Source organism: Malania oleifera, chromosome 13, assembly GCF_029873635.1.
Source record: "Malania oleifera isolate guangnan ecotype guangnan chromosome 13, ASM2987363v1, whole genome shotgun sequence".
Classification (NCBI taxonomy): domain Eukaryota; kingdom Viridiplantae; phylum Streptophyta; class Magnoliopsida; order Santalales; family Ximeniaceae; genus Malania; species Malania oleifera.
Window position 1 is genome coordinate 29270294 of NC_080429.1, and position 12446 is coordinate 29282739.

At 35.6% G+C, this 12446-nt stretch overlaps 1 protein-coding gene across 2 annotated transcripts in view; it reads right to left on the bottom strand.

The window, feature by feature from the left end:
• Positions 1–4193: 4193 nt before the first annotated feature.
• The window catches only part of LOC131146908 (probable serine/threonine protein kinase IRE), a 51971-nt gene continuing 43718 nt past the window's right edge, over positions 4194–12446 (bottom strand). The window contains exons 13-17 of one of the 2 annotated variants that reach the window (XM_058096752.1): positions 6150–6201; positions 6010–6066; positions 5734–5907; positions 5084–5167; positions 4194–4762 (exon numbers count right to left, since the gene is read on the bottom strand). In XM_058096752.1, coding sequence (XP_057952735.1) covers positions 4673–4762; positions 5084–5167; positions 5734–5907; positions 6010–6066; positions 6150–6201 — 457 coding nt within the window. In that variant the 3' untranslated portion in view covers positions 4194–4672. Of the gene's footprint in view, positions 4763–5083; positions 5168–5733; positions 5908–6009; positions 6067–6147; positions 6202–12446 lie in introns of those variants that run through there. The other variant, XM_058096753.1, reaches the window with a different exon arrangement.

Consider the following 12446-nt stretch of genomic DNA (forward strand, 5'->3'; position numbering starts at 1 on the left):
GACTCTTTTAGCACTATTAAGGGACAATTTCAACTATTTAATTATTCTTCTAGTTAACCATTTCTTTACCTTTTTGTCAATCAATCACTATTTATGCACGCTCTTGATTAATCCATAATCTTATAAAAGAATAAAATGCAAAATAATACAAATAAAAAAAATATAATATAAATATAAGTAATTATAATTAATTAATTAATTAATTAATTTGTTCCAAAACTCATTTTTTAATGCTAGAAGAGCAATTCTATTGTACATGAAAACAATTGAAAATTAACAAAAGAAACAAAAAACTAACAATATATAAACTCATTTTCATAATCTTTTTCTTCGCTATAAATTATAAGAAAAGAAAACATAAATGAAACCAAACATCTGCTTAACTTTTCTTTAAGTGTCCCTTGATAATTTTTATTTAATATTTGTAAGAGAGTTTATCTTTTTGTAGCATTAAGTTATGGCATTTGATTTTCAAAATTTATCCCAAAAATGAAATGAGAAAATTTTCTTTGAAATGCTAACTTTGTTGCTTTGTTGGAGAAGGGGGTACTAGGGCACAATTAGTCCTGCTTTTATTCTTAATGTAAAAGAATTCTTTGTAATAATTAGGATATGGGTGCTCAATATTTTAATTTTACTTGTGTTTACCACTTTTATCTCATATATATATATATTTCTAAAAAACAAATAAGTGGAGGTGGAGGGGATCACACTTAATTACCTTAACATGGTTTGTGTTAAGGGTGAATTGTGAGCTAATGCTAGGATTAGAAGCATGGTATTTGAGATTTGTGCCTTATATTTATTTTTTCAAACTTCTAGTTATAAGTTAAATACGAAATGCAAAAATTTTGATGAAAGTTTTTACAATTTTTTGACAAATTGGTGACTTGCATTAAAAATATTATTGCAGCATAACAACGTGGCATTCTATATAAGGTTGTATTTAAGGCCTTAAACTTAGATTATTTTGAACTTGCAAGCTAAATATGGGACATGGGACTTCATCTGAAGTTGGGCAAAAAAATACTAACCTCCCTTGAGGTTTCAAAAACTTCATATACGTCCTTTGAGGTTTTAAAATTCTTAGAACTTCTGTGAAATTTGATTTTTATGACACTTACAACCCCTTAAACTTCCATTTGGAGTTTAGAAAATATTAGAGAAAGGAAAAGAAAATATCAAGAAATCTATAATTTCATGTTTGGTTGTTAAAGAAAGTGAGAAAGAAAATAAAAAATATATCAAATTTATAAACAAAATTTTGATTTTACACACTATTAATATTATTATTTTTCTTAATTTTTAGTCAAATTAAAATAAATTTTTATTTTGGATAGAATTTGATAGGCAAGGAAAATATAAGGGAAAATAATCGTCTTCCTTATTTTCCTTTTCTTTCCTTTTCTCAAGTAAAATCTTTGATCCAAACAAACCCTAAAAGTCTTATGTTTTTTAAAAATACAAAGGGAGGTTGGTGTCCCTATGAAAAAATCTTTGAGGAAATTTGTGGAATTCTTGAAATCTTAGAAGAGGTTTATGAGATTTTTAAAATCTCAAGAAAAGTCAGTCAGCATCTTTTTGCCAAATTTCAGAGAAAGTGAATGTCTTACTAATTTATATAAAAATAAATTCAATCCCTTAATCCCTCGACTAAATATAAATGATTATTTGTACCCACCTGCAAGATACCATTTTCTAGCAAAGCAGTAGACTCTACACATGCAGTTACCTACATCAAAGATGCCTCACTTTGTATTGTAATGTTTCTTTTCACCAATTCAAATAATGCATCATAATTCCAATTGATTAGTAAGACATTACAGTTGTTGTGCATGGTCCATGGAGATCAGTCCAAACCCCAATATTATGATATTTAATCTCTAATTCATGAGCTTATTCCTAAATCCTAACCAACCCATTTGGCACGCCCCCTTAAAAGAGAGTGAAGGGGCTCCCTATGAAATGCTGAATCACATTCTCACTTCCGTTGGGATTTCAAATGGGCCATGGTTTTGTTCTTTGTTTTTTTTAAAAAAAAAAAATGATTATGTCCGAGATCTTTTGGATCTATTGAGATAAAAGACCATCCCTTTACCCTTCTCTACTTAAATGTCAAAATATAATCTCAAATGAAAAGTCGTAACTTTCAAGACAGGAATTCTAATATTTTAAGTAGGAGATTCTTAAGTTTACCATCTGAACCACCATTAAAGGATTTTACTATCTCCACCACCTCTTTCTTTAAGAAAAAGAAACATTTGCCCCCACGGGCATAGTACGGTGGAAAGACATCAGCACGTAAGAAGGAGCATCGGGAGTTCAATTCCATAAAATTAATTATTTTAGAAAATATTTCAACATACTTAATTGCCCATATTGAAAGAGAAGTACTTTGATGTCATAGGGCATTGAGAGTTTTGTTTTATTTAATTTTCATTAATAATAAAAAAGCCGTGTGTGTAATGTTTATGCAATTGATGATGTGAGGAGTGTCGCAATCATCTATAGTTTTTCTTATACATAGCTTTGAAGTATAGAATTTTAGATCTTATTTGAAATTTGTATAAATTTAAATAGAAATACTAAATAAAAGCTTATTAAATTATTAAACTTTACATTTATTTAAAGTCAATACCTAAACCAAATATGAATGCAACTTTTAATGAAATATAAACGTGCGAGAAGGCCCAATAAAATGTTTTCTCAATGTCTTTTGGCACAAAAAACTAAAAAATCGAGTCAAACTAAATTGAATCAAAAAATTGGTTTGGCTAATAATCCCAGTATCCCACGCCCATTCCCCCTAAACCACTTATCAGTTATCTCCAAAGCCCAAACCCTACCTCCTCGGCACCTAGGGTTGCAAACAAATCAAGTCACTTTTAGAAATTAGGTTACAAGAGCTTTTTTTCATTATAGGCTCAATTTGGGCTTATTTAGTAAGTTCAAATTAGGCTCATTTTTTGGCTGGTTTAATAAGGTCGAAATGAGGCTGATGGACTATAATGAACTCAAAAGTAAGGTATATTGGGGCATGAGTTTACATAAATTTAATGATAGAGCCAATACACAAGGCTAATAAACTTAGTGGGGGTGGGGGGAGATTAGTAAGAGCTCCTTTCACCTTTTGACCTAATAAAATTTTAAGAATCTCTCAACTCTCAAAGTGAGAGGTTCTAGAGGAGCCAAATCATTTGTGAGAAAATCTGTAACTAGGCTTCTTATGGGCTCGTGAATTTATTCATTTACATAATAAATAAGGTTGAACAAGTATATTAAAACTCAATCTGAACTCAATTCAAGCTTAATATTAGTTAAAAATTTAATAAATAAGCTTGAACATGATAAAGTTTAGCTCGAGTCAACTCATTTGCAACCCTACCTCTGCTCCTAAAATTGAAGACCTACTTATGTACCACATCTTTCAGTCTTGCAATTTATCTCATTACTTAGTGAAGCAATGAAGAAATTGAATTGTCTTGCTCATAAATATTATCAAATTTTCAATTTTCATTTATGATTGGATACATCTTCTTTGCTTTTATCAAAAGCCTTGGTAGGCTTGCAACCATCTTAAGCATCCATTTGGAACACCTTCAAAGGTAAATAATTTTTTTTTTTTTTTTAAAATACTTTTTAAAGTACTTATATTAATAAGTAGTGTTTGATCTACATTTAAATAAGCACTTCTCTTAAAAAAATTTCTCCAAAATACATTTTTTTTAAGAAAAATAAATATTTTTTTAAAAATACTTATTATTAATAATCTCAATCTACTTTATAGATAAATACTTTTTTAGAGATAAATATTTTTTAAAAAATAAAAAATATTTTTCTATAAGTGGTTTCAAACGATCCATATGTAGTTGGATAAGTGATTCTTCTGAATCTCACAATGACCTTTCCTGTGATAAATCATAACAAGCACCGTCTAAAATGTTAAATTGGATCCAACGATTTGGTTGCTATTAGTTGTTCTGGGAGGTGTGCATAAGCAGCCCCTGTTTGGCCTTTCCTCTAGTTGCATATTCTGCCTCTGATGCATTTTCTACGGAATTGCCAACACTGCATTATGTCCTCGCAACTTTTGCCATATATATGGAATACAACTTTTTAAGAGAATTGGGTGTGGTAAGAGAGAACAAAAACATATACCCAATAGAGATTCATGAAAATTATAACTTAAAAGGACTAATTAATTTACAAGTTCCTACATTATGCTAATTGTAACCAAGGCTACATCCACTGCTAGAGCATTTATATACAAGTGAGGGGGAAAAAAGAAGTCTAGTGGCTGAAAAAAAAAAAAAACCTCTCTCCAGAGTCATTATGTAATGAATTCTGTGCATGTAATTAGAAAACCAGAGATTGAGCTGCCAGTTTCGACAACCCAACTCTAAGCGTGAATGATTGGAATGAACAGGCGGCATCCAGCAGGCAATCCATCTTCTTAATTAGAAAATTTACTGCTGGTCCCAAAAATGAAAACATGTCACACCAGAAGAGCCCCTTCTTGAACCTTTCAGATGAAGCATCTCCCAAGGCATACACACACAGGAGTACTGGTTTTCTGGAATGTGAAAGGAATGCGCAGAGCAGAAAATTGTCATGGAAGCCTTTAAATTTATATAGAGTATGCGTGCATCTTCTCAAGTATCTATCTTCATCATCACTGGACAGGTGGTTCAGATGCTGTTGGGGATTCCTTTGAACTTTTCACAACCAAGTCATAGTTGATAGAAGCCAGCTGGGACAAGTTCTGAGCACACAAGAATTAAGATACACAAGTTGGTTTATGGTCTATTAAGGTGGCTGTAGTAAGCCACTGCATGAATCATTCAAATGAAGGAAGTAATTCATCCTCAACGACGGGTATTGCCCCCAAACCCCACTGACCACTAATGATTCATCTATGAAAAGAATTAATCCCAAAAAAAAGAAGAAACTTCAGAATATAAGGAAGCATCATAGACTCGCTGGAAAAGCCATGTAAAATGGATGGCTGAGATTTCACTTCCACGTGATATCCAGAACTTTATTATAATCAAAACAGAGAAATCGTAAGTGCAGCAAGACTCACCTTAAATGAGAAATTACTAAATGAGTACTTCACGTCAAGGGGTGGAGCAGCACTGAAGCCTGCCAAATGACCACATTCATCACCCTGTTTTGTACACTAAACTGTTAGAAGGCAAAATATATAAGATACATATTGGACTGTGAGCAGATCAGATTCAGACTGAATGTGTGTGTGTGTGTGTGTGTGTCCCATAATAAGTATATCCAGTAATAATTTAAGGCCTGTTTAATTGTGGAAAGCAGTTTTCATTTCCCATTTCCAGATTTTCAAATAATTACAAAAATGTCACCTTGCTTTCAAGCTTTCCAATATGTATATTAGAAATCTAGAAAACAATCAAACAATAACATTTTGGTTTCAATCAGATCCTCCTAAGATTTTGGAATATATATATACATTATGCATCCAAGTCAGCATGATTTAATAAGGATTCAGGTATAATTGAACTTGTATATGCATTAATGGACTGGATTTTGGATCAAATTAATTAAGCCAGCCAAATTTAATTAGTCACCATTCATTTCAGGATCAAGCCATTTGCATTCTTGAATCAACATATTTCATGGGTCATGATCTCATCGACTCAGCCCAATCCAGCTATCTAAACAGAAATTAACATGCACTGAAAAACAATTAACCAAGTTTTTTACATCTTCATCGAGTAGATAACTGAATGATCCGCTGCTGCATGAAATGCTGCATGTTTCTGTCATATCATCGAAGTCACTATCTCCGTAGACAAGTCCATCTTCTGGATTCCATATATACCGGCTTGTAAAATAACTTGTGTCGTCTTCACCTTCTGCTGATGGTATGAACATGGCCTGCAGGTAGACAAGGGAATTGAACTACGTAGTTAAGATCTGTAGTTCTGCCAAATAATATATTATTAAAAAAAAAAAATTTAAGCAGACATATAAATTGACCTTTTGCCTTGCAAGCGTATCCCAATTAATATCTTTGAAAAAAGGATGTCGCTTCACCTGCCAGAATAAATATGATTTTTCTTAGTTCTATCATCCTTGGAACCTGCAGGAGAAAAATCCATTGGCTGTTATAATGCTACCTCTCTGGCCCCTGTTGCCCCTAGCCTTTGAACTGGATTTTCAATAAGCAATCTGAAATGAAGCAATCAGTGTTTTTAGTAACATTGCATGTAGGTGGGTTTCAATGTTTAAAATTGCAGGACTCAAATAAGTAACCAATATATATGTATCACAGAGTTGATAACAGTGTTGGTTGTTAAGGGAGGAAATAATTTAGAGTCAAACAGTGGCACTCCCTCCTATAAATCTGAAAAATATACACTGGGCAACAATAGGTGTTGGTGCACAATTAAGAAATTCACATCAACAACTAAAGAAAAAACATAAAGAGGGGAGGCAATGATACTTTAATAAGTTGTTTAATGAAAACTAAGTTGAAAACTTAAACCTAGAAGTGACAAATGGGGAAAAGACTAAAAATTTGAGATTTATTCACAAAATTAGAGTCACTGAAGTTAGGATGACTTTAAAAAAATGGAAAGTGGGAAATTTACGGACTAGATAACATTCAATTGAAGTTTCGAAATGTCTAGGGTATAAAGGAAGTATATGGTTAACTAATCTATCCAACACTATTATAAAAACCAAGAAAATGTTGGAGGAATGGAGGAAAAGCATGTTAATACCTATTGACAAAAAGAAAGGTGATATTTAAAATTATAATAACTATCGTAGAATTAAACTTATGAGTCATACAATGAAAACTGTGGGAAAAGGTGTAAGCGGAAGCCTTGAATTCTATTGAATTAATTTTTCATATGTACATCACAATCTTTTATAATACAATCACCCATTCTAAACAAGGAAACAGTCCCCTTACCGAATAATATCAAATCCCCCACATTTACCCACTTCCCTAATTTGTTTATTATTTACAATGATACTTGGGATTTTAACACTCCCCCTCAAGTTGGATCATAAATATTAATCATCTCCAACTTGTTAATGAGATCGTCAAAGTTCTGTCGTCCCAACCCTTTAGTGAAAATATCTGAAGTTTGTTCCTTGGTAGGTACATAGGTCATACAGATAATTCCTTCTTCAATTTTCTCTTTGATAAAGTGTCTGTCCACTTCCACATGTTTAGTCCTGTCATGTTGAACTGGATTGAAAGAGATGTTGATAGCCACCTTATTGTCACAATAGAGATTGATAGGAAATTTCATCGGGACTTGTAATTCTTCCAAGACTTTCCGTAACCACAGTCTTTCACATATCCCTTGAGCAATTGCCCTGAATTCAGCTTTAGCACTACTACGAGCCACCACATTCTGTTTTTTGCTTCTCCAAGTTACCAAATTTCCCCAGACGAATGTGCAATAACCTGTGGTGGACCTTCTATTTTCCACTGATCCTGCCCAATCTGCATCTGTAAAGATCTCTACTTCCTTGCTTTCACATTTCTTAAAGAAGAGTCATCTTCCTGGGGATCCCTTGAGATATTGAAGGATCTTGTACACGGCATCTAAGTGGGTTTCTTTTGGTGAATGCATGTGTTGGCTTACTACACTGACTGCAAATGCAATATCTGGTCTAGTATGTGATAGGTAGATTAGCTTGCCAACCAATCTTTGATACCTTTCCTTTTCAACTGATATTCCACAGTCTTCAACCCTCATTACTGCTTCAATCAGGGTTTCGCTGGGTTTGCATCCAAGCATGCCAGTTTCAATTAGGAGATCAGTAACATACTTTTTCTGAGAAACACTAATTCCCCTTCTCGTTCTCGCCACTTCCATGCCCAAAAAATACCGCATTTGTCCCAAGTCTTTAACTTCAAATTTAGCAACCAGAACCTTTTTCAATCTCTCCATCTCTATTGTATCATCACCAGTAAGGATTACATCATCAACATACACTATTAGAATTGTTCTCTTACCTCTTTCAGACTGTTGGAAGAACAGGGTATGATCTGATTGCCCTTGTCGATAACCTTGATTCTTTATTACTTTTGCAAATCTATCAAACCATGCTCTAGGAGATTGTTTGAGTCCATACAAGGACTTCTTGAGTTTACACACTCTGTTTTCTTCACCTTTCCCACTGAATCTTGGTGGTATAGTCATGTATACTCCTTCTTTTAACTTGCCATTTAAAAAAGCATTCTTAATATTAAGTTGTTGTAGTGGCCAATCTAAGTTGGCTGCCAAGGATAAGAGGACCCGAACTGTATTTAAGTTTGCCACTGGTGCAAATGTCTCTGTATAGTCAATGTCGTAAGTTTGTGTAAATCCTTTTGCAACAAGTCTAGCTTTATATCTTTCAACTGTCCTATCAGATTTATATTTCACTGTGAAGATCCATTACAACCCACTGACTTCTTCTTCTTCCCTCTCGGCAAATTTATCAACTCCCAAGTTTCATTTTTTTCTAGGGCCCGCATTTCCTCCATGAGTGCCTCTCTCCATTTAGGTATTTCTAGAGCTTCCTGCTTTGGAATTCTCATCCTATCAAGGTTAGAGACAAAAGCACGATATCCTGTAGACAAGCTTCTATAAGACATGTATTTAGACCAGGGGTATTGAGTACATGACCTGGTTTGTTTTCTAATTGCAATAGGTAAATTGATATCATCAAGTACAGGATTATCAGAAGAAAGCTCAATTACCAGATCAGGATTGGGCGTGGACTCATAGTTATTCGGAGCCATCACCGGTTCCAACGCTCTTGGTGCCTCAGGTATGAGATTCTCCTTGTTCTTTGTGTTCGGCTTTCTTGAGCAAACAAGTATGTATGCGTTGTTTTGCTTTCTTGTATCTCCCCCTGAGGTTAAGTGTTCTGTTGTTTTTGGCAGGTCAGGAAGTGATGCAATGGAAGGCTCGATAGATGGGTCAGGGAATGAAGCAACAGTAGGCTTAAAAGGTGGTACGGGTTAAGTAGTAAAGAAGTCAAAGAACCGATTTTCACTCCATTTCTCCCCCTGAAGAGAGGGCTTTGGGAAATAAGGAATGGTTTCAAAGAGAGTAACATCAAGACTAACAAACAGCCTTTTTGAGACGGGGTCATAGCATTTGTAGCCTTTCTGGGTAGGGGAATAACCACAGAAGACACATTTAACGGCACGGGGATCCAATTTATCCCGGTGATGTGCATGAACATGAACAAAAGCAATACCACCAAAGATTTTCAGTGGGAGACTGGAGGGGAGTCGAGAGAAAGGGAAGTGTTCCTGGAATTTCTGAATAGGGGTGACAAATGAAAGTACTCGACTCGGCATTCGATTAATGAGATGTGTGGCTGTTAAGATGGCATCACCCCAAAAATAGTTTTTCATGTTAGTAGTGAACATTAATTAATGCCAGGGCTACTTCAAGTATATGTCTATTTTTTCGTTCAGCAACCCCATTTTGTTGAGGGGTATCCACACAAGAACTCTAATGAATAATCCCATTTTCTTGAAGATAAGTTCCCAGAATAGTATTAAAATATTTCGTACCATTATCAGTACGTAAAATTTGAATATGAGTCTGGAACTGTGTATGAATCATGGAATGAAAATGGAGCGGACTTTAGTTTTGTCTTTCAGCAAGTAAACCCAACAAAGACGAGTATGATCATCAATAAAAGTAACGAACCATTTTGTATTGGTGCGATTGAGGGAACGTGAGGAACCCCACAAATCACTATGAATCATAGTAAATGGGCGAGATGGTTTGTCTATGGATGATGGGAAAGAAGTATGACGGTGTTTTGCAAGCTCACACACTTCACATTGAAGCTTAGAAGACATTTTATTTGAACAAATAGAAGGAAACACACGTTTTAAAGATTGGAAATTGGGATGACCCATCCTTGAATGCCATAACAAAAGTTCACTATCTTTAGAAATAGATGCAGAATCACAAATTGCAATATTACATAGTTCACTCAAGCTTGCCTCCTCAAAGTAGTAGAGTTCCTCATACGCCTTAGCAGTGCCAATCGTCTTCCCTGATGATAGGTCCTGAAAAACACAATGAGATGAAACAAATTTAGCAGAACAATTTGAGTTTTTTGTTAACTGGCTAATGGATAACAGGTTGTAAGATAACTTGGGAACATGTAGGATAGATTGTAAAGTTATAGAGTCAGATATGCGAATACTTCCTTTACCAGCAACTGGTGAGAGAGAGCCATCTGCAATTTTTACTCTCAAATTCCCAACATATGGTGAGTAAGATGAAAACAATTGATAAGAGTCAGTCATATGATCAGATGCACCTGAGTCAATTATCCATGGAGATTTGTAACAGGATATGTAGTATTTAAAGCTGACAAATAATTACCTCGATGAGCTAGGGAACCAGAGGAAGACTAACCCAATGTTTGAATTGACGAAATCATTTTATACAACTGATCTAACTACTCAGGACTAAATGCACCACTTGAGGAGGTATTGGTTTTTTCTCCTTGTAATTTTTCAGTTGACCCGTCAGTGCTAGCCTGGTACCCACGAATTTTTTGGTATTGTCTCGGCTTCCAATCTGCCGATTTTCCATGAATCTCCCAGCGGGTATCTTTTTAATGACCTGTTTTTCGAAAATGTTCACCATAATTTACCTTTTTGTGGTCGTTGACTGGATCCCCCCGAGCCTTTTGATACAAGGGTCGAGACATCAAGCCCATTAGTGTGCCCACTTGGATTTGGGGCGGATATGGTTAGGTCTAGCCCGACATGGTCACTTTGGGGCCTCAGCATCACACGCCTCCTACTCTCCTCCCTCCTAACTTCTACGGAGACTTCTCGGGTTGAAGGAAGAGGTCGCCGGCCAAAGATGCGTCCCCTCACGTCGTCCAGATCTCGGTTGAGGCCGACAAGAAATTCAAAGACCCTTTCGTTTTCGAGCCTCCTTCGGTATTGTGTGCTGTCGCCTGAGCACTCCCACTCCTCGTCGATGCTCAGGTCGAGCTCCTGCCAGAGATGGGTCATCTCCATGAAATACTCAGTAACGCCTCTCTCACCTTGCCTCATCTACCACAATCAGGTCTTGATCTCGAAGATTTGCGAATAACTCTCTACATCGGAATATGTCTCACGAACAGCGTCCCATACGTCCTTCTCCATAGGCAAGAACAAGTAGATTTTCCCGATTGACGGCTACATCAAGCTAACGAGCCAAGCGGTGACCATGGAGTTTTTGGACGTCCATTTTTGCAAGGCTACAACGTCGGTAGAGTCTGGTTTCCTCCGTTCACCGTAAGATAACATAGCCTCCCTTTTCCTTCAATCACCAATTTTATTGATTGGGCGCACTCACGAAAATTTTTTCCATTTAATTTCTCCACTGAGAGCGGAAAGGCTGTGTTGTCTAGCCCATTCGAACCCCCAACAAATGTGGCCTCTGAGTCACCGCCAATATTTTCAGAAGAGGTCGACCCTCTGCTGTTGACAGTGCCGCTGGCCATAGTTAGCTAAGGTTGAGAAACCCTAGCTCTGATACCATGTAAGCGGAAGCCTTGAATTCTATTGAATTAATTTTTCACAAGTACATCACAATCTTCTATAATACAATCACCTATTCTAAACAAGGAAACAATCCCCTTACCGAATAATATCAAATCCCCCACATTTACCCACTTTCCTAATTTGTTTATTATTTACAATGATACTTGGGATTTTAACAAAAGGATAATTAAACAAAGAAAAAGAATAGAAACAAGGGTATCAAAGAATCTTTGTTTTATGCTTGGGAGATCGACAGAGCAAAAGCTCTTTACCTACAATAATGAAAAAGTTCAGAGAAAAGAAGACGGATTTGCATATGGTTTTAATTGACTAAGAGAGAGCATATGATAGAGTCTCTAGGGAAGTTCTATTGTGGGCTTTAGAAAAGAAGGGAGCATGCAACAAACATATAGATGTTATAAAGGATACACATATTAGAGTAACGACTAGAAGGGGAGCTTAGGTGCAATGTTAAGGTTGTCGCCGTGTGACCTAGAGATCACGGGTTCGAGGCATGGTACAATCTCTTGCAAAAAATGTAAGGTAAGGTTGCGTACTATAAACCCATTATGGTCCGCTCCTTCCCCGGACCCAGCATATGTGGGAGCTTTGTGCACCAGGCTGCCCTTTTTTTTTTTAATGATAGAGTAACGATTGGCATTAGGACTACAGGAGGAGAGTCTAAAGAATTTTCAATCACAACAGGTCTGCATCAAGGTTTTAATTTAAGCCCTTATCTATTTGTTTTAGCGAATGATGATCTTAATAGCAATATCCAAAACGAGATCTCATGATGTTTGCTATTTGTAGATTTTTTTATTTTTTATTTTTGATTGATGAAAGAGTAGGGTAGAAGCTAAGTAAGAACTTTTGAGAACAACTTTATAGTCTA